This window comes from Hibiscus syriacus, unplaced genomic scaffold (genome assembly GCF_006381635.1).
Source record: "Hibiscus syriacus cultivar Baekdansim isolate YM2019G1 unplaced genomic scaffold, ASM638163v2 tig00112738_pilon, whole genome shotgun sequence".
NCBI lineage: Eukaryota > Viridiplantae > Streptophyta > Magnoliopsida > Malvales > Malvaceae > Hibiscus > Hibiscus syriacus.
Window position 1 is genome coordinate 2,098,606 of NW_024063392.1, and position 24,318 is coordinate 2,122,923.

The window sequence follows — 24,318 nt, forward strand, 5'->3', positions numbered from 1 at the left end:
CGGTGGTGACTCTAACCCAGTTATTCAAGTCAAAGCCCAATTCCGGACCCAACTGAAAGATGACCGCGACAGCTTAGCAACTCTGCTGGGGGCAGGTAAGTGAGTCAGGTCATAATTAATTTCGGTTATTTTTTTGAGCGAAAATTATAAGTTTAAATTCTAATTCATTTATTCGATTCTAATTATTTATCTTTGATTATTTTTCAAATAAATAGTTGTACTGATATTTTCTTTCAATGATTTCATATTTTAAAAAATTCATCTTTGGCTCTATACCTGAGCTCCAAACCCTTTTTAATGGGGGTGAAAGTGATGCCTTCGTGGGAATTTATTCTCCGTATGGGCCTAGCAAGTAACCTTCAAGATTCATATACCTTATGTCTTCGTGTGAATTTATTCTCCGTATGGGCATAAGGGAATGTATCCTCTCAAGATTAACTTAGTCCACATAATCTTGTAATGGGCTTAGGACTAAGGATCTGACAAGCCCAAGGGGGCACCAGCAAGAAGAACTCGGGTACCTTCTTTAGAACCTAAATCGGGAGACTACAAGGAATTAGAGATCATGTCAGGGTAGGAATAATAAGCATGTGGGGTAGACATCATGTGGGGTATGACTTTTATTTTCATTATTATTTTGATTATTATCCTTACCTCACTAACTCTTTTCATTTTTTTCTCTTTCATTATTTGCATCATTCAAAAGAGGTGTTGATCCACTAAAAACTTGTTCGTTAAAAATAATAATTTGCATTAATGGACAAAGGGGTTGTAATAAAATAGATGAAAAGTTCTAAGGTTCGACTATGGTTAGAAAAGACTCAGAAGGGACTGGGATTTATACCGAGCACATCAAAAGTCAACTTTTTGAGTTGACAGAGGTTGTAGGGGTAAGACGAGAAAAAAGCTACTGACCTAGAGAATCCCCTCGATGACAATGAGAACAAGATGACAAAGCGATAGCTGAAACTGGAGGTCATTGTTGACAGATTCAAGAGACAAGCAAATGAACTACGGATAGTTCTCATCGATGGAGGGCTCCAGTGGTATTATTGTTAGGGAACAGGTTCAACAAAGGATGAAAACCAGAGATGCAATCATTCGAGACTTATTGGGACAAGTAAAAAAAGAAACTCAGAGAGACCAGAACGGTTTGAGAGGGTATTCAACCGTTGACAAACGAAAGCAGAAGATGAGTCAACATGTCAGAAGTTGTTCGAGGTCTAGAAAACTTAACGGTTTTTGTCTCTTACGAAATAACATTTTTTCCCAATAAAGGTTATTTATAATAACAGACACGTTTTTGGATCAATGCCTTGAACATTTCATACATCATGCATTTAGACATATTTTGCATTTTTTTCTTCTTCATTACATTCACATTAACTAACAAGAGATTGCTTGACTTGAAGAGAACATGCTAAGGTTACGGAATGAACTAGAAGAAAAGATAAATCAAAATCAACAAAAGACCTTGGATTCCATCACTAGGAACCAAGACTTATTTGTTGACCATATTATTTGAAGGATGTCCGGCCTGAATCGAATGAATGCCCCTAGGGTAGGGACATCTGAGGGGGTAGCTGCACCACTTACTCTACAGTTGGTAATTTATCTTGGAATCTTACCATGACGTCAAGGGGATTCATCTGCCACGAAAGCACAGGCCTTTGTAACCAGCTTTCAAAATAATTCAGATTATCACCACATTCTGAGATTTGGTGAGGAAGTTAAAACAAAGATGGTAGAAACAACCATTAAATAAGGAGGTAGGTCAATTAGAAAACCTCCCATAAAGAAGAAAGAATAAGAGATCATAAGCATTTTCAACGCTATCAAAGGCGTTACAATCTCCAAATCAAAATCAATTACAGCTGTACCGTCGGGTATTTCTAGGAAAGATTCGAGAGAACCATTGAGAGAAAATGAAAAGGAGCATTTTAATCCCATTCCCGTGACATATAAGGAGCTTTACCAATAGTTGTTTGACGCACATGTGGTGTCACCATATCCAGAGAAACCTCTTAAGCCCCCATACCCCAGATGGTATGACAAAAATGTGCACTGTGAATATCATGGCGGTGTTTCGGGGCATGCTATTGAAAACTACCTTGCCTTCAAGAGGATTATCCAAAGAATGCACAACAGGAGCTGGATTCATTTCAATAATTTAGAATCACCCAACGTTGCACAAAACCCTCATTCTAATCATCAAGAGAATGAGAAAAATGCAATCACCAAGGATAATGGTAAAAAGATCAAAACCAGAGTCTCCAAAGTGAAGTCGCTTCTTTCTTGGGTATAGAGGCAAATGATAAATGCGGGGTTTCTTGTACCACATCCTAGCACATCAGATTCCAAGGTGGCAGTCATTGATGTTATCACAATGAAGATGGACATGATGTACAAGAATGTGACGAATTTAGAGCCTTGATCCAGCTAATGATGGACAGAAAAGAGTTGGAATTTTACGATGAAAACAAGGAACTCCCGAATCAGAAATTTGTGCATCCGAGGGTACATCAAAAGGAGCCCCGACAAGTGAAACGGTTGAGAGATGGGGAGCAAGTGCAGGTAAAAGCCTTAATCCAACTAATGGGGCATCCTAATGAGGCTTTATTCCATTTTGCAGCATCCTGTTTGAACTTTATTTTTTACTTTCTCATATTTCTTTTTGTAACTTGATTTTTAACTTTCTCATATTTCATTTTATAAGGATATTTCAATGAAGTTATGTTGAACATTGAATCAAATTTACAATTTGAAATTCTTTGAATATCATATGAGTTAAGAAACTTTGTAAATGATCGGAGTTATAGATATTTGATAAAGTGACATGATCAAATAATGACCCTTGGTTTTACCCAAAAGACACACTAGAACACGATATCCTTCTCTTGCAGGGACCGATATAGCCTTTTCCTTTCATAAGGTAATGAACAAGAGGCTTATATTAGGTATGCATAGGAGCATACAACATGGGGCATCTCTTGTGTGTGATATTATTCTACCTTTATTGAAGACGTTCAATGATGATAATGATCATTACAGATGGAATACTCGAGTAAGTGAATCTAGTTTAGGTCATTTGCTTGGAAATTGAACTCTAAAGATGAGATTCCTTAACTCTTAACAACACCTAGACTATAACAGGTTCTTCTTGACAAACTTAAGATATTTGATCCGTATACCCAGATTATAATATTATATATACAATAAAGCTTGAGTTATCCCTCTAGAGCAATTGGTTAAACGCCCTGGCTTTATAGATAAGATTCATATAGCCTGATGAAGGCGATTATAATATATATACAATAAAGCTTGAGTTGTCCCTCTAAAGCAATTGGTTAAACACCCTAGATTATGGATATGATTCAGCTAGCCTGATGAAGGCGATTATAATATTGAGTTGTCCCTCTAGAGCAATTGGTTAAACTCCCCGGCTTTATGGATTCAGCTAGCCAGACAATGGCAAATTAAATCAAATTTATCTAAATAAGGAGTTTCGGTAAAGATTGACTAAGGGAGTTAAGGAGCACCTGTTATAGTAAATTTCACACGAGCACTCAGGAATTCCATTTTTAGACCGATTATTTCTGCACTGCCTTTGTTAGAGGAGCCTACGAAGCTTGAACAAATGGATGATTTCAAAGGACCAAAATAGAAGGTCTGATAATTGATTATGCTAGTTGCAACATTTTGTTCGCATCCGATTAAAATGCCAAGATGAGAAAGAGGGGTATGTCGTGATGTTAAAAATAAATGACATTTTGGTGGCCGAAACCTTAGAAATTAGGAAGCCAACATGAAGCCAACTCATCATTTTGGATATTTGTCAAAGAGTTATAACTCTGAAAGCAGTAAATAGCTATTGATTCTTTTGATATTCTTTGAACTCATGTTTATGATTTGATTCGATTGCGAGCCTGAATAGGGGAGAAATGTTTTACAGAATTCTTATATTCTCATATTTTTCCCTCCTAAAATAAGAGAAAAGAGAAAAAAATTTTCAAACAGGACAGTCTCAAATGTGAAAGGTCCGTGAAACTGCAACCCGAGAAGAAAATGGGGCATGGTCGATTCTGAGTACAAGACAAACAAACAAAATGAGGCTCCATCCAAGAGATAAAATAGAACTAATTCATGTTGCATGCATCTTAGACATACTTAAGAGCATCACATTTTTCATTTTTTTAGCATACATAATTTATTTTGTAGCTTTTAGAGTCAAGTTTCAACTTCAAGATGAAAGATACTCGATTCAAAAGCACCTTCAAGAAAGATCGATGATGGTTGCTTAACTCAGCAGCAAAAAGTTACACCTCAATTAACTTAACATATTGAAAAGATCTCAGAATCAACTTCAGACGGGTTCGAGAGCCAATTCTGAACGAATCCAGTTTAGCTTGACTCAATGACGAGCGGCTATTTTCCAGTTAAAAACCAGATTTCAACTCCACGACGGATGATATCCGACTAACTGACTACCTCACTTGTCTTTCTCACAAAGAGGAGTCACTCGAGGAACGTCTCACATGACTTTCCCGTGAAGGAGAGTTATCCAAAGATCATCTCACCTGGTTCAGACCCGCTATGGGGAACCACCTGAGGAGTATACCACATGGTTTTCCCGTGAATGGGAGTCATCCAAAGATCATCTCACCTGGTTCAGACCCGCTAAGGGCAACCACCTGAGGAAATACCACATGGCTTTCCCGTGAAGGGGAGTCATCCAAAGATCATCTCACCTGGTTCAGACCCGCTAATAGGAACCACCTGAGGAATATACCACATGGCTTTCCCATGAAGGGGAGTCATCCAAAGATCATATCACCTGGTTTAGACCCGCTATGGGGAAACACCTGAGGAATATACCACATGGCTTTCTCGTGAAGGGGAGTCATCCAAAGATCATCTCACCTGGTTCAGACCCAATAAGGGGAACCACCAGAGGAATATACCACATGGCTTTCCCGTGAAGGGGAGTCATCCAAAGATCATCTCACCTGGTTCAGACCTGCTAAGGGGAACCACCTGAGGAATATTCCACATGGATTTCCCCTGAAGGGGAGTCATCCAAAGATTATATCACTTGGTTCAGACCCGCTAAGGGGAACCACCTAAGGAATATACCACATAGCTTTCTCGTAAAGGGGAGTCATCCAAAGATCATCTCACTTGGTTCAGACCCGCTAAGGGGAACCACCTGAGGAGCATACAACTTGGCTTTCCCGTGAAGGGGAGTCATCCAAAGATCATCTCACTTAGTTTAGACCCACTAAGGGGAACCACTTAAGGAATATACCACATTGCTTTCCCGTGAAGGGGATTCATCCAAAGATCATCTCACTTGGTTCATACCCGTTAAGGGGAACCACCTGAAGAATTATAATCGGCTTAGACCCGTGAAGGGGAGCCATTTTTCACTTAAAGGAACTATTTGCAGCATAACTCAAAACGAGAATGGATATATCTCAATAAAGACCTTCGAGTTCGATTAGATTCAGCTCAAAGGCATATCAAATTCACAGCATAGCTCAAGGCGAGAGGGGCTATCTGTCAACAAATACCTTCGAGTTCGATTCCATTCAGCTAAAGGGCATGTCAAATTTACAGCATAGTTTAAGTCAAGAAAGGCTATCTGTCAACAACAACTGCCGAGTTCGATTCTTTTCAGCTTGATGACACATCAACAACATGGTAGCATCGAGAAACTACTTTCTGGTTGAAGCTGAGGTCTTTAAGTCAATAAGAAGATCTGGGGCAACCTCTCAGCTTAGTACAACATAACTCATGGCGAGAAGGGTTATCTGTCAATGAAAACTTTCAAGTTCGATTCCGTTCAGCTCGATGACGTATCAAGTACTTTCCGGTTAAAGTTTAAACCTAGGTTTTTAAGTCAAGAAAAAGACCTGGGTTAGTTGTGCTTTAGTGACAATGAACCATTTTCCAATCGAATTTTCAAACCAATATCTTTAAACCGAGAAGAAGATCGAAGTTGACTACAATTTGGCAACGAGAAGCCGCATTCCGATTCAAATTTTGAACTACGACTCCAATTTCACATCGTTTCAAGATAGACTCGACTTCGCGACGGATGAGTCATCCGCAACTCAATTTAACAGGAAATTATTCTTAATTGCAATATCAGAGCTAATTTCAACTCCACAAAGGAGAATATTAGACTTAGGGACCCCTTCATACCAAACAAAAATTTGTGTCATTTTATCTTTGTCCTATTTTTCGCTACACGAAAAAAGACAAAGAGCGACAGCTGTAGACACTCATTTTCGTCTGGATTATTTTATTATTTTATTATTTTATTTATATATATATATTAATATAGTATAATTTTTCAAAAATATTTTTTTTAGAAAACGATTTTTGAAAATGTATATATTATATAGTTTTTGAAAAATATTTTGAAAATATATATAATATATAATTTTTTAGAACATTTTAAAAACTTATATAATATATAGTTTTGAAATCATTTTGAAAAACTTATATAATATATAGTTTTGAAATCATTTTAAGAACTTATATAATATATAGTTTTGAAAACATTTTTCGAAAACATATATAATATATAGTTTTAAATTTTTTTTGAAAATGTATATATTATATAGTTTTTGAAAAACATTTTTGACAACTATTTAATATATGGTTTTGAAAACATTTTTTAAATATACAATATATAGTTTTAAAATATTTTTGAAATATATATATTATATAGCTTATATTATTATTATTATTATTATTATTATTTTTTGATTTATTTATTTATTTATTCATTTTTTATTTTGGGTCCAGGTCCAACTCCAGGTCCAACAAGGGTATGGGATGCCCAACCGGGTAGGCAGGCCTGACCCAACAAGCCCACTCGGATTAGGGTTTCATCATCAAGTCCAGCGTCGCACGAGTCATAACCGTTAGATCGAGAGGAAGATCAACGACCAAAATCGCAAAAAGTTAGGGTTTTGTTTAACCCTCATATCTCATCACTTACGTAGACAGATCTGGATCGTTGGGTCTGACCCAATCCAACGGCCAGGAAGGCCCCAGAATGTTCTAGAGGAAAGACTCCTACAACGAGCACACGGACGGCGCATGATTCTCACGCGCCTGCAAAATCGTCCACCGACCGAGATCCTCGGTACCCGTAGCCAGAAATCTCGTAAAAATCAAGTCAAAACAACCCCGGAGTATGGGTATCCCACATATCGAAAAGCGTGCCACGAACATCAAACGGGACTGACCCATCCCGTGATGTTTAACAACGATTACCGACTGATAGGGTATAAATACCCCCACTCAGATACAACGGAGAAACAATCATCGAACCACAGAAAACAAAAAACAGTCGAAAAAACACCACAGAGAGTATCGAAGCAACACAAACAGTGAATACCAACAACACCAAACATCAAATATCATTAAACAAGTAAGAAGATCGCAAGGAACAAACATTAAAAGTGGGAAAAACCATCGGTCGCTGTCGAATGAAGGAAAAACCCGAGGAGTTTTTTAGATCTACTTCGATAAGGGTTTGGTTTGGGCATTTAGAGGTCGGGTTTGTGTTCACAGGGTTGTGAAGGTTATTTTGGTGAGATTCGGTTTTTTTCCGGCCGCCGCCTTGCGGATTGGTCACTGGGGCGGTGGCTGACCATTCCCTCCGGTGGGGTTTCTCTAGAGAGAGGCAAAAGATAAGGGAAAATAGAAAATGGGACTTCGTTTTGGGCCGAATTTCGGGTATAAATACTCCTCCCTGATCGACTTCGTTTTGGGGAGGGACTTCTGCGTAATTTTAAGAATGGACAAACCTCATCCGCAGTCCCTGTAATTTGTAACTTTTACATTTTAGCCACTGATTTTAATTTTTAGTATTTTAATTTGGATTTCAAATTTATTATGTTTAAATTTTAGTCCCTAATTTATGTTTTATTCGAAAATAGCCTAGGAATTTATGCATATTTTAATTTAGCCACTTTTTTTATTTAGCCACTGTTATTTTAATTTTTGTATTTTGATCATTTTTTATTTATTTTTCGTTTTTTTGTTAATATTTATTTTCTTAAAATTTTTCCATTTTTATTTCAAAATTTAACATTTTTTATTTTATTTCATTTTTTTTCTTGTTACTAAATTTTATTTATCTCTATTTATTTATTTATTTTATTATTATTATATTTTTCCTTTTTTTCATATTTATTTTTATTTTACATTCTAACAATATTCTTGACCTTTTAGGGGATTTTTTTTCAATCGAAGGTAAGTAATTTGAATCGGGTTTTTAATTTAAATTTTAATTTTCGCGATTAAGACAACCGGCAAATTAATTAGTACCGAAAGGGAGGTTCAAGGGTGCTAATCCTTCCTTGACCGTAACCGACTCTCGAACCCGACATATTTCTGGTAAAACGTAGATCATGTAAGATGGTGTCCGATCAGCCTAAATATTTCTTTAAAATGATCGGTGGCGACTCTAACCTAGTTATTCAAGTCAAAGCCCAATTTTGGGTCCAATCGTAAGACGGCCTCGACAGATTGTTTACAAATTCATTAGACAAGCTTCGACTGAGCTATCACTATCAAAAGTTATTGATTTTGTGAAGAGTGTGAATTCCTTGTTGAAGAAACTCATTGACGGTGAGCATTTTTCCTGTTTCTTCACATCTATATTTTAAACATGTAATCTCTGTTTCTTCAATAGATCATTAAGATGATTTAGTTGAGGTATCTGAAACTAATATCTAATATTCATTAGTTTTGTTGGTGAATATTTCTGTTATTTCGTTGAAATTTAACATTAGTTTTCTTATTAAACCTACTTAGGCTAAGATCTATGTTTCAAATCATATTACGTCAAAAAATGATTCTTTCTGCTTCAATATTTGAATTTTTATTGTATCACAATCAATGTACCAGGAAATGTCCATGCCTTCCATGTTGGAAAGGGTTACTTTTCTTGTTTCTCTTCTTTATTTAATTATTTATTTACTTTTTGTTGGGTGAGGGGGAGGGTGGTTGGAGGATCTTATTCTGGGGTTTCTTAGGTTACTGGCAATTAAATTGTCTTTATTAAAGTTCTCATATGGGATTCTACAAAGTCTCGAGATTGAGATTGGAAAATTATATTGCAACAAAGTAGCACCTAACTATGCTGTCTATAAAGTTTTTAGGTAAAAGGGAAAATTGTTTAGAAGTAGGATGAACGATCCAAATGACATTCAGGAATCATGTTGAATATGTAAGCCCATGAAATCAAGAATAATTAAAAGAATAAAAAATCTCTTCTGTGCTTATGATGCTGACATTAATTATCTGGTTGATTTTTTAATACCACATTTTATTTGATGCTTCTCAAAATGGAGTACATGATCGGATTTACTTTTTTTTTTTTTTGGAAGGGGGTTGAATGACGATGGGAAAATACGCCATTCAAGAGTGAGAATTTGGTTAGATTAATTGATTTGTCATGTATATTAGAGATTTTCGTGTTTTGGCTGTATACTCGTATTTTGGTGAATGGAGGCTAATTGAAATTTATATTGCAGACGCTCCTAATCTTGGTGATGATGCCATTTACCACCTGAGAAATATTTTATGCACTTCTCTAGATGAACTTGCGGATTTGACCAAGGATTGTGTTGAAGGAATTCATCTACTGCATAATAAGAGATCCGACTTGCGCAAACTACTACTATTGAATCTTGCGTTCTCTATTGAACAGATAGTTATGTTGCTCAAGATAATGCATGAAATTCAATGTCTAGAAGGCAACAAAGACAGTGATCCTGTCTATTTTTCGGTGTTTAAATTTTGCACTGTTTGTATGCTTACTATACTAACCGACTCAAATTTACAGGTGATTTAAACTTTTATGTGTTCAGTGTCCAGGTCTAGATGCCTGCTTTTATTTACAAAAGGGTGTGAGACTGATAATTAAACACTTTTGGGGCACAGGTACAGGCTATCGGGTTGCAGGTTCTGAAAACAGCTCTATGGAAGACAACAGTCACATTATATTCATTATTGGAGAGCTGGTTGGGGGCATTCTCACCATAATCCAAGACATGTTAATGGTGCACCTTCTATTCTGTTCCACAATTGAAACCTAATTTGTCCAAGAGTGATTATTCTGAGAATTTGTGTTATTTTTGGTTACAGAAATCCATGACTAAAGAATCAGTTGCTATTGTGGGGGAATGCTTACAAGTTTTAATGCTCCTCCAAACAGTTTCAAAAGGGAGCGACTGCCAGAGAGGGTTCATGAATCTCTTCCTGGAAGCTATTGTTATGGTCTTCTCGGTGTCAGTAGATAGTCGTTCTCAGGTAAGCTGTTCAAGATGCTTCAACACTTGAAATTAGAACAAGTATTTCCATTGTTTTGAACAATCTTTCGTTTATGATTATGACGAGGATGACCATCCAGCTCAGTTGGTAGAGCACAAGGTTATTAGCCTTGAGGTCGTGGGATTGAGTCCCACGGAGGGCATTTCATAATTTGGAGGTCTCGAAGCTGTTTTCAACCTTGCGTTGGTGGCAGTCTACTATCTTACCTCCCCTTACCCCATTACATGTGGGAATAAAGGTCAGCTAATTTTTTTTTTCGTTTATGATTATGCTGGCAGGAAGTCGATGACTTAAGAAACACTGCCATCAGGCTTGTTTTTCATCCAGCTCAGATTCCTTCATCTGCTGGTCATCTCAAGGATGTCTTGTTATCGATGCCTGAGATGCACAGACAGCAACTTCAGGTGTTTTTCTCTCTATTTTCTTCTACATAAATGACAATCGTGTCTACTGCAATAGAAAGAAATGGAAAACTCTGACATTTAGCTGAAATGAAAGTTCAGTGAACTTCATTAACTGTCTTGCTAGATCGAACCTGATGACTTTTTGTGCTTCAAGAAACATAGATCAGGTTTTACCAATAGTTTTTCTTGATATGGTTATGGTAGGGCAATGGATTCTCAATACTAAAATATTACCTCATGTCTAAATTACATTGTTGACAGAAATATGCAATGAAAGTCTTTATTGCCCTAAAGTTTTCTTTGATTTTTCAATCTTCTGTTTTCTTCTGCTGCATTGTTCAGAAATAATAACAACCATTCTTGTTTCAGGGTGTTATTCGTGCTTCAGTAACACTGGATCACAGTGCTGCAGAAACGAAGTCTGTAGCACGGCCATTAGGGATTAAACTACCAGTTCCGGTGGAAGGGAGAAGAGAGGACAATGCCCCATCATCAGCCACCAATATAGGCACCACTAGTGATGACATGGAAGAATATGAAGATGATTGGGATGCCTTCCAATCTTTCCCATCCTCGAACCCTGCAGCTGAAACTGATTCCGCTGTTAGGAATACTGTTAAAGAATCGGAGCCAGATGATCACCATTGCTGATGACATTCAACATTATTCGTCTTCAGAAAATGTCAAATCTTCAGAAGATCACCATAGTATAGATATTTCTAATACAGAGCAATCAGAGGTTGAAACAGAATCACTCAATACTCTATCAACGCCTTCTACCGACCCTCATGAAAATCAACAAGGAGAAGGGGAACTACAATCTAGATCGGAAAACATAGGTGGTCTGATTAACGACAGGGAGAAGACATCTTCCAATCTTCAAGTTGAAGAGGTGAAAGAATTATCTGCAGAGATAGAGGAGCATGAGCAAACAAGGGACAACCGGGTGGCATCAACTGAACCTGGACATAATGAAGATGCTGAAGGGTCAGTGGATGTGGTAGAGGATGATGAGCAGCTAAAGGAGAGACTCGGTAACAAGGATGATGCTCATTTAGTATCAGATTCTCCGCCTCATGAAGGGCTTTCCAGTGATGAAACCAAAGAGGAAGCTGAACGTAAAATGGATCCGTAACATCTTATGAAAGCTGGTGAAGATGAAGAAATGACTGCAAGAACTTGGAATTTGCTGAACAGAGAGAAGGCGAGTGGACTGGAGGGGAGTTGATGATAGAAGATAAGTTATTTATTTTGCTTTTCATGACGTTTGTGACAAATATGAGTGTTTTGTTTTGTATGTTGAGGCTGACAACTTATATAAGAGAGACAGAGAGTTGCTGATAGCCACATAAAGGTTTGAAATCACACAGAAAGCCTTTGTAACTGCAGGATCTGCCATTATCAGGGAACCATGAATCATTTTTTGTAATTTTGGATTGATGATTAATTATGAAACCGATAGACTGTCGGGCGGCTAATCTTAATGCAAAGAGGGGGGAAAACTCATTTAAAAGTAGGGCCGGGTTCGGACCGGGTATTGGTCCCCCGTCCCTGTCCCCGTTTAAAAAACTCATACCCGTCCCCGCTTAAAAAACCGCAGGGATTTAAACGGGGATCCCCATCGAGTAATCGGGTAAAACCGCGGGGAAACGATATCCCCGTTTAGCATAAACAGTTATTTAAACTGGTAATTTAATACTTCAAAATTGTATCAAATTAAAATAATTTAATATTTCAGTAAATTTAAAATAAGTTAAACGGAATCGAAACACAAACCAAAATTGGGTGAGTAGTATATTACAGGGAGCTAATAATCTTCTTTATTGGTTGTCATGATTTCCAGTGACGGGTACAAGGCCAGCTGATATTATGAATAATTCTCCATCATATTTGGCACATATCTGATTGTTCAACAATGTATAGACAATTGAAAAATTGATTGATATTGGAGACACTGAACAAATATTCCAGAAAACAATTCAGGAGCAGGGACGAGGTCGGGTTTGTCTTAAGTTTCATTTTTCTTAATTAATAGAATTTTCTTATGTGATTTCAGGAATCTTATAGTAAAATAATGGAAGAATGGTTGGGAAATTAAATGCAGAAAACATCAAACTCAAATCAAAATATAAAAACAAAGGGAAATGTAGTCTTAATATGAAGAAAACCAAACTGAAATAACAAAGAGCAATTCGCTGTTGTGACCCCAAATGATTGAAATAAAATTAACAATAAATCATGATAAATGTGAATCACTCCTCCGACTCAGACTCGACATTCTAGAGCCACTCAATGAAGGGCTTGACGCCACCACCATCATCAAACAGTTGTGACCCCCAATTGCTACAATTAGACAAAAAATTATAAACCACCAAAATTTATATAAAAAAGTTAATGATATCACGTATAACTTGTATATCAATTTAGTACCTCATCACCATCATCACGATCATATTTGATGTTTTTACAATATGCTTCGGACTCTTGTGAACAAGTTATTGTATTTATTAATTTATATAACATATCATATCAATAATACAATTGAAAAAAATAAACTTATAAGTAAAAGAAATGATTGATTACCTCTTATTTCGTTTATTAACCAAATTTGGTCACACATTAGCGCTTCCAACGTCTTTGGATGAAGACGACTCCGATGAGGACTCACCAATCTACCACTTGTACTAAAGGCAGACTCAGATGCAACAGTGGATATTGTAATTGCTAATATGTCTCGGACAATTTTTTGTAATGTTGGATACTTGAAACCATTTGTTTTCCACCAAGACAAAATATCAAGCTCTGAATTTTGTGTCCTTACTTTCTCTTGAAGATAATGATCAAGCTCCGACATGATACCTACAATAATAATTTTATACATTTAAAACATAAATAAAACAATCAAAAGATAAATAAAACAAACTCATATAGTTATACCTATATGATTATCATCTTCAATGAATGTAAAATAGTCGTTGAAAACTCCCCCTCCACCTGAACCTCCATGTCACTAGTGTTGCGACTTGAATCAACATCCCGATTCCGTGAACTTTCATAATTACAAGTTTCATAATCTTAAAACAAACGAGACACAAGCACCTTTAGTTTTAAAATTTCAACATCAGACTTTTCAAAACCATAAATCTTTGGGAAAGCATACTCCATCATTTTGAACTTGTATCTTGGATCTAATACAACTGCAACTCCCATAAATCCATGTATAACTAACCAGTATTTATCAAACTTAACAAGCATCCTCTCCCCCAGTGCTTTTATCACTTCATCTCGATCTTCACTCCACTTACTTAATGTAATTCTTATCTCACATATGGATGGGAAAAATACATTAGCCGTAGGATACTTGGTACCCGAAAACATCAAAGTCACCTTATAAAACAGTTGCAATTTTCCACAAATACTTGAAGCTAACTCCCAATCTCTATCTGTAGGTAAACTTCTATATAGTGCTTCTCGTTGCTTTAAACGTTTGAAAACATCCTTGTACACTATAGCAACACTCAACATCAAATATGTCGAGTTCCAACGTGTTTTACAATCAAGAGACAATTTTTTTGAGCAATCAATTGTCAAGTGACGAGCCGCTTCCTCAAACTTTTCTTTTCTTTTTTGTGTTGCGCTCCAAAAATAAACACTATCCCTAATTCTATCAATTCCATCCCCAATAACAGATAAACCATCTTGAACTATCAAGTTCAAGATGTGTGCACAACATCTCATATGAAATAATTCTCCTCCTAAAATCAACGGGTTCAAAGACAACTTGTCTAATAATAAATGAATCATCAGATCATTTGTGCTACAATTATCAACTGTAACTGTTGATATTTTTCTATCAATGTTCCAATCACATAGAGATTCATACAACACATCAGCAAGAACTTCAGCAGTATGAGGACAAGGCACGTATATAAACCTAGTAAATAAGTAATTAGAATCAATTTAGTTCTTATATTTAGTACCTAGCTAGCAAAGGTAAGTTTAAAGTACCTCATTATTCGGCTTTGCATCTCCCAGTTATCATCGATCAAATGCGATGTGATTGACATGAAACCTTTTTTTTGATTACTTGATGTCCACATATCTGTCGTAATGGAAATCTTGCTTCGATTCTTCTCCAATAGACTGAAATAAATACAACATACAAATTAGAAACCAAATAAATACAAGATACAAATTAGAAACCGATTAAACAAATAAACATACCGCATTGTTTTTCTTTCTTAAAGTCATAAATCTTGAGAATATCATTTTTTAAGGTATTCCTAGATGGAATCTTAAATAAAGGTTGAAGACCAACCACAAACTTTCGAAACCCATGATGTTCCACCATTACAAGTGGATATTCATGCACTATTACCATCTCTGCAAGATCTTTTCTTGATTTTTCGGGGTCAAAATTTAAGCATGATAGATTTGTTTGTCCATCCATTGTTTTTTGCCCCATCCCAATCACTTGTTGACGTATATCTCTACACATGCAAGTGTCGTGTCCCATTCTTACTATTTGCTCCTAATTTTTTCTTGCAATAACGACACTCTGCCTTATCCTCACCATTAACATTCACCTTCTCAAAGTGATTCCATACAACTGAAGTAAGTTTTCGCTTTCTACTATTTGTACCAACATTGCTATCATCGATTTGTATTTGTTCTTCTTCTATGGGTGAAATGGATGGGCCTTGGTTATTTGGCATCGGAGATGATTGAGTCATATTATTGCTTTCAGCTTGTGATTTTGTTTGTGCCCATGCATTAGAATTATCATCTATGGATCGTTGACCTTCCATTATTGCTATGAAACAACCTTCATTAAGAAAAGTAGCTATTAATGATCAGAAATGATATTAACCATTTAGTAACACTAATTTCACATTTAGTAACAAATCTAAATTCATGAATTTGAATGTAATCAAGAAAGTGTCTTCTTTCTCCTAAATTTGTACTAAATAGAAATACAAATCACTTCTTTCAAATTTACAAAGATGATATAATTCATACTAAATTACGCTTTAATAATTTATTTTTATAAATCTGGCAATAGAATCTGGAACTTAATATTAAATAAAGCATCGAATTTTCTCTCATTCTAAAAAAACTAAACAAAATCTACGAACTCAAGAGTGTCAAATATAATTAAACACTGGAAACAACAAACTTAAAAGAGTAAAAAATGAAAAGTTATTAACTTTAGATCAGTCTTTAAAGCCCCAAATCTCTCTCTCTCTCTCAATCGGTCTCACCTTTTCTCTCTAGTGTAAAAAATAGCTTGGCTGCTTGCTAGGCCTTGTTAGAGAAAAATGAGAGAATCTCATCTGCTTTTCTCACTGACACTTCTTTTAGCTCTTTACTCCCTTCATTTCCAAGCTCATGCTTCCCCTGCTGGTAACATTTGTTTTCTAAATGATTTTAGATTCTATTCGTCTTTCTATTTAAGGGGTATTTTTCAAATTCAGGTTTACATCTTTTTGCTTTTATTTTAGAATGCTACTTTTGTTTTCTGTGATTATTTTTCTTTATTTCTCGTTCTTCTTGGTTTAAATACTATTACCTTTTAATTATTCTTTTATCTATTCTTTTGCTCAAATGGGTTTCCTTTTTCATTTTTAAAAAACCCTTTTTTGGATTTGTTTATGGTTTCTAATATTTCACATCAAATGTTAATATGTTGTGTGATTTACAAAGACACCATTTGCTTGAACAAGGGTAGAACAAAGACTTTAACTTCAATAAAGAGTTTGGTGGTATTTACATTTGGGTTACTGATTTTGGCATTCATTGGGGTTTCCTCTGCAACTCTTCATTAGAGGAGTTACTATACCAGATTTGAAATGAAAAAGAGCTAACAGCCTAACAGACATTAATTAAGAGTTGATTAAAAGTATGAACATTATTTATCATCCACCAAGAATGCATGAATTATAACAATAACAATATCAAAACAATGATGAATAAGAAAATCTGAAAAGAGAAAACGCACCATAAACAAAAGTTGCGGCAGAGTGAAACCCTAAAAAGATCTCGAGAAAATGTGAAAGATAGAAGAAAAGGTGATGACTGATGGTGCTGAGAGCCTTAACCCGGGTTTGATATTATTGGGTTGTTTGAGTTTGACCCTTTAAATTTGAATTACCTTGCAGCCCAAGTTCAAAAATAAATAACAAAATATTTCACATTATTGGGCTGTTTGAGTGAAACAAATTAAGTTTGAATACCCGGGTATCGGGCCAGGTATTCGGGTAATCGGGGCGGGGATTGCCAAACCCGTCCCCGTCCCCGTCCCCGTCCCCGTTTAAAAAAATCGGTTTTCCCCCGTCCCCGTCCCGTTTATCATCCCCGAACCCGACCCGTTTAATTCGATTTTCGATTTTCCCCGTCTGGTTCGGTTTTTTTGCCATCCCTATTTAAAAGTATATAACATTATATTTTGGGTAATTTACATTTTGGATCATTGAACTTAATTTCAATTTCCATTTAGATTATAAAATTTTAAGTCACTGTATACTAACTTTAAATTGACACTTGCTATCTACTTTAATTTAATCCCAGATTTTTAAAACAAATAATGAATTCACTTAACTTGTGACCCATATTTTAGGGCGTGACTTAAGAGGTTGCAACATCATCTGCAAAATCATAATTTCTAAAAATAAAGCTTCTCATGCCTATTATTATCTCTCCGACTAAGTTAACATTCATCTTTAGAGACAGATCTAAGATAACATTCCGATTTCCCAATAAACCTTTCATGATCAAAAACAAGGGCCACGTCTATCAAACTGACCTTACAAAACTTATCATAATGTCTCATGGATATTTATTTGAAAATATAACAAAAAATGGGATTTAGGGATTCCTCATGTTATGGAATAATGTGTGCTCTCTCTATGCTTGTTAGTGGAGAGCGAAGAGGTAATATCCAAACGAAGCACAAACTCGTCAGATTGATCCTTTTATCACTACCTCTTCAACTTTGTTGCCAACGGTGGAGTCGATGCTAAGTTTTTAGAGCTAAGGAGACCCATACTTTTGCAAAAATATAGTTTAGAGTTACAAGTCCGATTTAAATCCTCGATCTTCCCTTCTTATACTGCTTAAAATATGTTGGACTCACCATTTTTGATATATTCAAAACTAGTTTAAGTGGGTCGAGCAGATCAGACACCCATGTAACTTTAGCGATATCCTTTATTTATATTAGGAAGGTAAATTTTTAAAATTTTATAAATTCACTTTTCTTAAAATTTTAAGAGAAGTAAATTTATAAAATTTTATTTGACAAAAATATTCTATTAATAAAAAATAAAAAAGTATTTAAAATATATGATAATTTGAGGTTAGAAATCATATTAACAAGAGATGTCGTCGTTTCTCTCCTCTCTTATTTGTTGACACGGCAAATGCCGCGAACACCAATTCTATACTTCATGGTCTTGGTTAAATCCGAGAAGCCTTGGTTCAGATTTTCTTAACCTCAACAAATCGACTATTTTCTTCTCTTAATTTGAATCGACAGACAAGGACTTTGCCTCTCTTGGGAATTCACATAGACCATTCTTCATAGTACCTTAGCCACCCATCCATATGAGGTAGACGAAGGAAAATTGTTTTCATGTCATATGAATTAAGTGAAACATTTTATTAGTAAAATATTAGACATAGTTAACATATTATACATTTTCCTTTTGTTATAGTTAAGAATGATATGGGGTAAATATAAGATAATATAGTTTTAAGACTCAACTATTTAATTATAAACCTTTATAACCCCTTGACATAAATGGTACTCGAACCCAGAACCTCAATAACAAATCTTTAACTACTAGAGTAGCTTGGTTCATAGCATAAAACATTAACTAAACCGCAGCATATAATACATATATCTAAGGCATTAATCCAACAAAACAAACATTGATATCGATTACTAAACTTCCGTTCGCTTGCATTGGATGGAACAAGAACCTATTAAGATGTTGCATATGAAGTCCCTGATAAATGTTTCACACCCTAACTGCAACAAAGTTGTTGAGACAGCGCGTTGAACTAGTTGACATTTGCAAACCTTACAACACCAACAAATGCAATCTTAAAATCGATAGTTCCACCGATATACAAGTGCAATATATATATATATATATGAGTTAGGATATACTTAAAACTTTTAATTTTACACCTTTTTATGATTGATGGATGAGCGAAAATAGAAGACTAAGATTATCTCATTTTTTTCCATTGAATATCTTTTCATTTCCTATCGTGATTCCCAGCCATCTATTTTCACTCATTCAACAATCCTAGAAAGATGCAAAACTAAAAAATTTTACACGATGTTAACAGATCCTGCCTCTATATATATAGACATACATCAACTCCTAGTTGTCTTCATTTGCATTTTATCTTTGAAAATCTTTTATGATTCTCCTATTAGAAAGAATAGCTGCATTCTAAGGCTAGATTTTATGTTGATTCAAATAAAACCAGGGGTTTGAACAACACCTGCTAGTTTATACACACACAAACACTCATATATGTGTGTATGTATGTATTCTCTTGCAATGGAACTACACATGTGATTAAATGTATTAATGCTTCTGATCCTATTGGACCGAATCTGAAAAAAGGACAGAAATTAGAGTCTGATAGAGATGACAAAAAGTGTAGAATTTACACCAAGTAGAACCTTTTGGCTGTGTTTAAATTTCAAGTGACCTATCTCAATCAGGTTCCAAAATCAACTCAGATTTGAACAGTACCAAGTGACCTTCAAATGAAAACTTCTTATTTTCTTTCAAGTTTGTACCCCAAAAGATAAGATTATTGAAACGAACAGCTACCATTTCAGAAAATAAAACACTTCATATTATAAAACTCTTGCTACATAAGTCTATTAAACAGTTGTTTTGCAGTAATGCATTTGTACCTAAAGACAACGCTCTAGACTCTATAAGACAGACAAAAGAAAACAGTCAGATAACAACAAGAACAACTATAATACACTGAAACATAAGAGGTTTTCTTCTAAAGCTTTTTGGTTTTATCGTCGTTCTTAAAGTCCCATAGGGCATCATCCCAAACAGGCTCAAAATTGACGTCTTCAAAGGGTTCCCAAAACCCATTCGTTGGCTCGCAATAGGTATAACAATCCCAGCCATACCCAACACTGAAACACGGCCATCCCTCCTCATAGTTACATATCATTGGCAAGTCATCCAAGAACAACATCTCCTCGTCGTTTCCCTTATTCTGAACAGGTGCCACCTTGTTCACAGGCTGCTGCACCTGCTCCGTAGGCTTGTTATCATCATTCATTTCCTCTACCGGAGCCTGAGAGATCTCAACCTTGTACAACGTTCCTTCACCTTCCAGCTCCATCGTTTGTGTCACCATCGACCGGTTATCGGGAACAATTGAAAGAGCTTTCATAGTCCTAACTCCGTTTCTTCTTCCCTTGGCAATCATTCTCTCACTCTTTGACGAGTTCCCTTTGCTTCTCTCCCTTCCTCTCCCTTCGTACACAGGGTGTACCTTAGCTTTCTTCATTGAGAAAGATATATAGAGAGAGAGGCTGAAATGAAAGGTTTTTCTCAGAAAAAGGAAGAAGATACGAAAGAAAAGAGAGAGAGAGAGAGTGTGTTTCGTGAGAAAGACAGTGCAAGTGTGGGTTGGATTATATAGGACCTTACAAGTAAAACGTAGTGTCGTAACCGGTTTTCGCCCGAGCACGAAATTTCTTTGACGAAAAAAGTAATGTGAATGAATAAATAATTTTTATTAAAGAAATAATTTGGGAGTCGCCATCGACTTTTTTGGTCGAATACCTAAAAATCATCTTTTAAAAGAGTTTTTAAAACATCAGTTAAAAGATAAACCGGTTTGTATTTTAACCAAAAATTTGATTTTTTAATAATAAAAAGGGATTAGTGGTCGGTTACGTTTGGGGAAGGATTAAAACCCTCATAACGCCCAAAATTGGCTCCCGTCGATTATAAATTGTCTCTAATAATAGAATTTAAGAATTTAAATATAAATTTAATTTATGATCATCTTATTCCCTATTCAATTGAGTAAATTTTAAAGAAAAATAATTTTTATAAAACTAAAGTAAATATATATTTTTAGGGTTTTATAAATAGGGTATTTATTTATTTAAAAATATCAGAAAAGAATATCTAGTTACTTTAAGATAACCTTTTTCTTTAATATTAAAAAATAAATAAATACTAATAATAATATGATAATTTTTTTCTAAAAAATAATGTAAATAAAATTATAGTATATATATATATATTTTTATAAGCATAATATTTATTTATTTTAAAAATATTAGAATAAGACCTCTAGTTGTTTTAAGACAATCCCTTTCTTAACATTAAAAAATAAATAAATATCATTATTTAATTAATTAATCATATAATACTTATGAATTTTTCATATATATGTATATATATATATATAATAAAGATAAAATAAAGGACTATAAGTATTGAAATATAAAATGCAATAATAAAAATAAATAAAAAAAGTGACCAAAATAAAAGGAATTAAAAGTTATAAGACTAACACGTAAAGTATATAAATTAAAGACTCTAATTCAAATTATTAAAATCTATGTACGAATAGTGTAATTTATCCTTAATTATTAATTAGTGATTAAAATATAAAATATTATAATCTGAGGGACTAAATATAGTATTTACCCTAAATATATAAATATACTGGAAAGGACTAAAATAAAAAAATAAAATTAGAAGACAAAAATTAAAATGTCCAGAAAATCAATTCCAGTAACTAAATTGCACATGCTACAAACTGGGATGACTGCGGAAAGGGTTTTTCCACGCGCGAAATTACTAACACACCCCTCCCCAAAACGACGTCGTTCGGGGAGGGGTATAAATACCCTAAAACCGACCCTCTTGGGACATTTTCTTCTTCTTCTCCGTTTTGCAAGCTCTGGATATCAGGCCGCCAGAGGAAAATCGACCATCGTTTCTGGCACCGATCGCCACCGTCGGCCATCGCCGTTGGTGGCCAGAAATTCTCAATTTACCCAAAAATATAGATCTCGTCATCCTAAAGCCTGATCTAAGGTTATTTTAACATAAAACCCCACAATATGTCGTAAATCTACGATTTTCACCTTCGACGTTTCAGTTCTCCAGAGGCGAGTGAAGGCCCCGATGGTCGCGTAGTCCTCTCGGTAAGGCTCTTTTCCTTTTTTTGGTTCACTGCTTGGTTGTTGTTGTGTTTTTGCTCTATGTCGTTGGGCGTCGTCCTCGTACTTTCCCTTTCTCCGTTCGGTATCTTCTCTCCGTCCTCTTCTCTTTGTAGGTGGTCAATGGCTTTTATAGCCATCGACGATGTCCTCCTTGGACCGAGTAAAGAATGGCCCTCGAGGTGAGTCACCGAACTATGGTGGTGACTCACCATAGAGCTTCGATGTGTGGAGGGGCAGTTGGCTTCTGGAGCATTCTGGCGAGGCGTCGGCGTCGATAGTGTAGTGTGCAGGCGGCGGCCGCTAGGGATAGCAAAAAAACCCGAACCCGACGGGGAAAACCGAAAACCGAATTAAACGGGTCGGGTTCGGGGATGATAAACGGGGACAGGGATGGAGAAAAACTGATTTTTTAAACGGGGACGGGGACGGGTTTGGCAATCCCCACCCCGATTACCCGAATACTAGACCCGGTACCCGACCCGATACTCGGTCCGATACCCAGGTATTCAAACTTAATTTGTTTCACTCAAATAGCCTAATAATGTGAAATATTTTGTTATTTATTTTTGAACTTGGGCTGTAAGGTAATTCAAATTTAAAGGGTCAAACTCAAACAACCCAATAATGTCAAACCCGGGTTAAGGCTCTCAGCACCATCAGTCATCACCTTTTCTTCTATCTTTCACATTTTCTCGAGATCTTTTTAGGGTTTCACTCTGCCGTAACTTTTGTTTATGGTGCGTTTTCTCTTCTTAGATTTTCTTATTCATCACTGTTTTGATATTGTTATTGTTATAATTCATGCATTCTTGGTGGATGTTAAATAATGTTCATACTTTTAATCAACTCTTAATTAATGTCTGTTAGGCTATTAGCTCTTTTTCATTTCAAATCTGGTATAGTAACTCCTCTAATGAAGAGTTGCAGAGGAAACCCCAATGAATGCCAAAATCAGTAACCCAAATGTAAATACCACCAAACTCTTTATTGAAGCTAAAGTCTTTGTTCTACCCTTGTTCAAGAAAATGGTGTCTCTGTAAATCACACAACATATTAACATTTGATGTGAAATATTAGAAACCATAAACAAATCCAAAAAAGGGTTTTTTAAAAACGAAAAAGGAAACCCATTTGAACAAAAGAATAGATCAAAGAATAACTAAAAGGTAACAGAATTTAAACCAAGAAGAACGAGAAATAAAGAAAAATAATCACAGAAAAGAAAAAGTAGCATTCTAAAATGAAAGCAAAAAGATGCAAACCTGAATTTGAAAAATACCCCTTAAATAGAAAGACGAATAGAACCTAAAATCATTTAGAAAAAAAATGTTACCAGCAGGGGAAGCATGAGCTTGGAAATGAAGGGAGTAAAGAGCTAAAAGAAGTATCAGTGAGAAAAGCAAATGAGATTCTCTCATTTTTCTCTAACAAGGCCTAGCAAGCAGCCAAGCTATTTTTTACACTAGAGAGAAAAGGTGAGATCGATTGAGAGAGAGAGAGAGTGATTTGGGGCTTTAAAGACTGATCTAAAGAAAATAACTTTTCATTTTTTTACTATTTTAAGTTTGTTGTTTCCAGTGTTTAATTATATTTGACACTCTTGAGTTCGTAGATTTTGTTTAGTTTTTTTAGAATGAGAGAAAATTCGATGCTTTATTTAATATTAAGTTCCAGATTCTATTGCCAGTTTTATAAAAATAAATTATTAAAGCGTAATTTAGTATGAATTATATCATCTTTGTAAATTTGAAAGAAGTGATTTGTATTTCTATTTAGTACAAATTTAGGAGAAAGAAGACACTTTCTTGATTACATTCAAATTCATGAATTTAGATTTATTACTAAATGTGAAATTAGTGTTACTAAATGGTTAATATCATTTCTGATCATTAATAACTACTTTTCTTAATGAAGGTTGTTTCACAGCAATAATGGAAGGTCAACGATCCATAGATGATAATTCTAATGCACGAGCACAAGCACAATCACAAACTGAAAGCAATAATATAACTCAATCATCTCCGATGCCAAATAACCAAGGCCCATCCATTTCACCCATAGAAGAAGAACAAACACAAATCGATGATAGAAATGTTGGTACAAATTGTAGAAAGCGAAAACTTACTTCAGTTGTATGGAATCACTTTGAGAAGGTGAATGTTAATGGTGAGGATAAGGTAGAGTGTCGTGATTGCAAGAAAAAATTAGGAGCAAATAGTAAGAATGGGACACGACACTTGCATGATCATTTCAAGAGTTGTCCATGGTGAACTTGTAGAGATATACGTCAACAAGTGATTGGGATGGGGCAAAAAACAACAG

General features: G+C 35.3%; 1 protein-coding gene and 1 pseudogene across 1 annotated transcript; both read left to right on the plus strand.

Annotated features, from left to right (window-relative positions):
• LOC120182892 overlaps positions 1–11,411 on the plus strand; it is a 50,241-nt pseudogene extending 38,830 nt beyond the window's left edge.
• Positions 11,412–22,138: 10,727 nt separating this feature from the next.
• Positions 22,139–24,266, plus strand: LOC120182893. Its single transcript, XM_039187730.1, has 2 exons — positions 22,139–22,175; positions 23,911–24,266. Exons 1-2 carry the CDS (start codon positions 22,139–22,141, stop codon positions 24,264–24,266), a joined length of 393 nt encoding a protein of 130 aa, XP_039043661.1.
• Positions 24,267–24,318: the final 52 nt, after the last annotated feature.

What these genes read in the sequence shown, in the direction of transcription:
- LOC120182893 (XM_039187730.1), top strand. Translation starts at nt 22,139, where the DNA reads ATGTCCTCCTTGGACCGAGTAAAGAATGGCCCTCGAG. An exon ending in AGTAAAGAATGGCCCTCGAG is followed by an intron (nt 22,176 to 23,910) that starts GTGAGTCACCGA and finishes TTCTTAATGAAG; the next exon opens with GTTGTTTCACAGCAATAATG.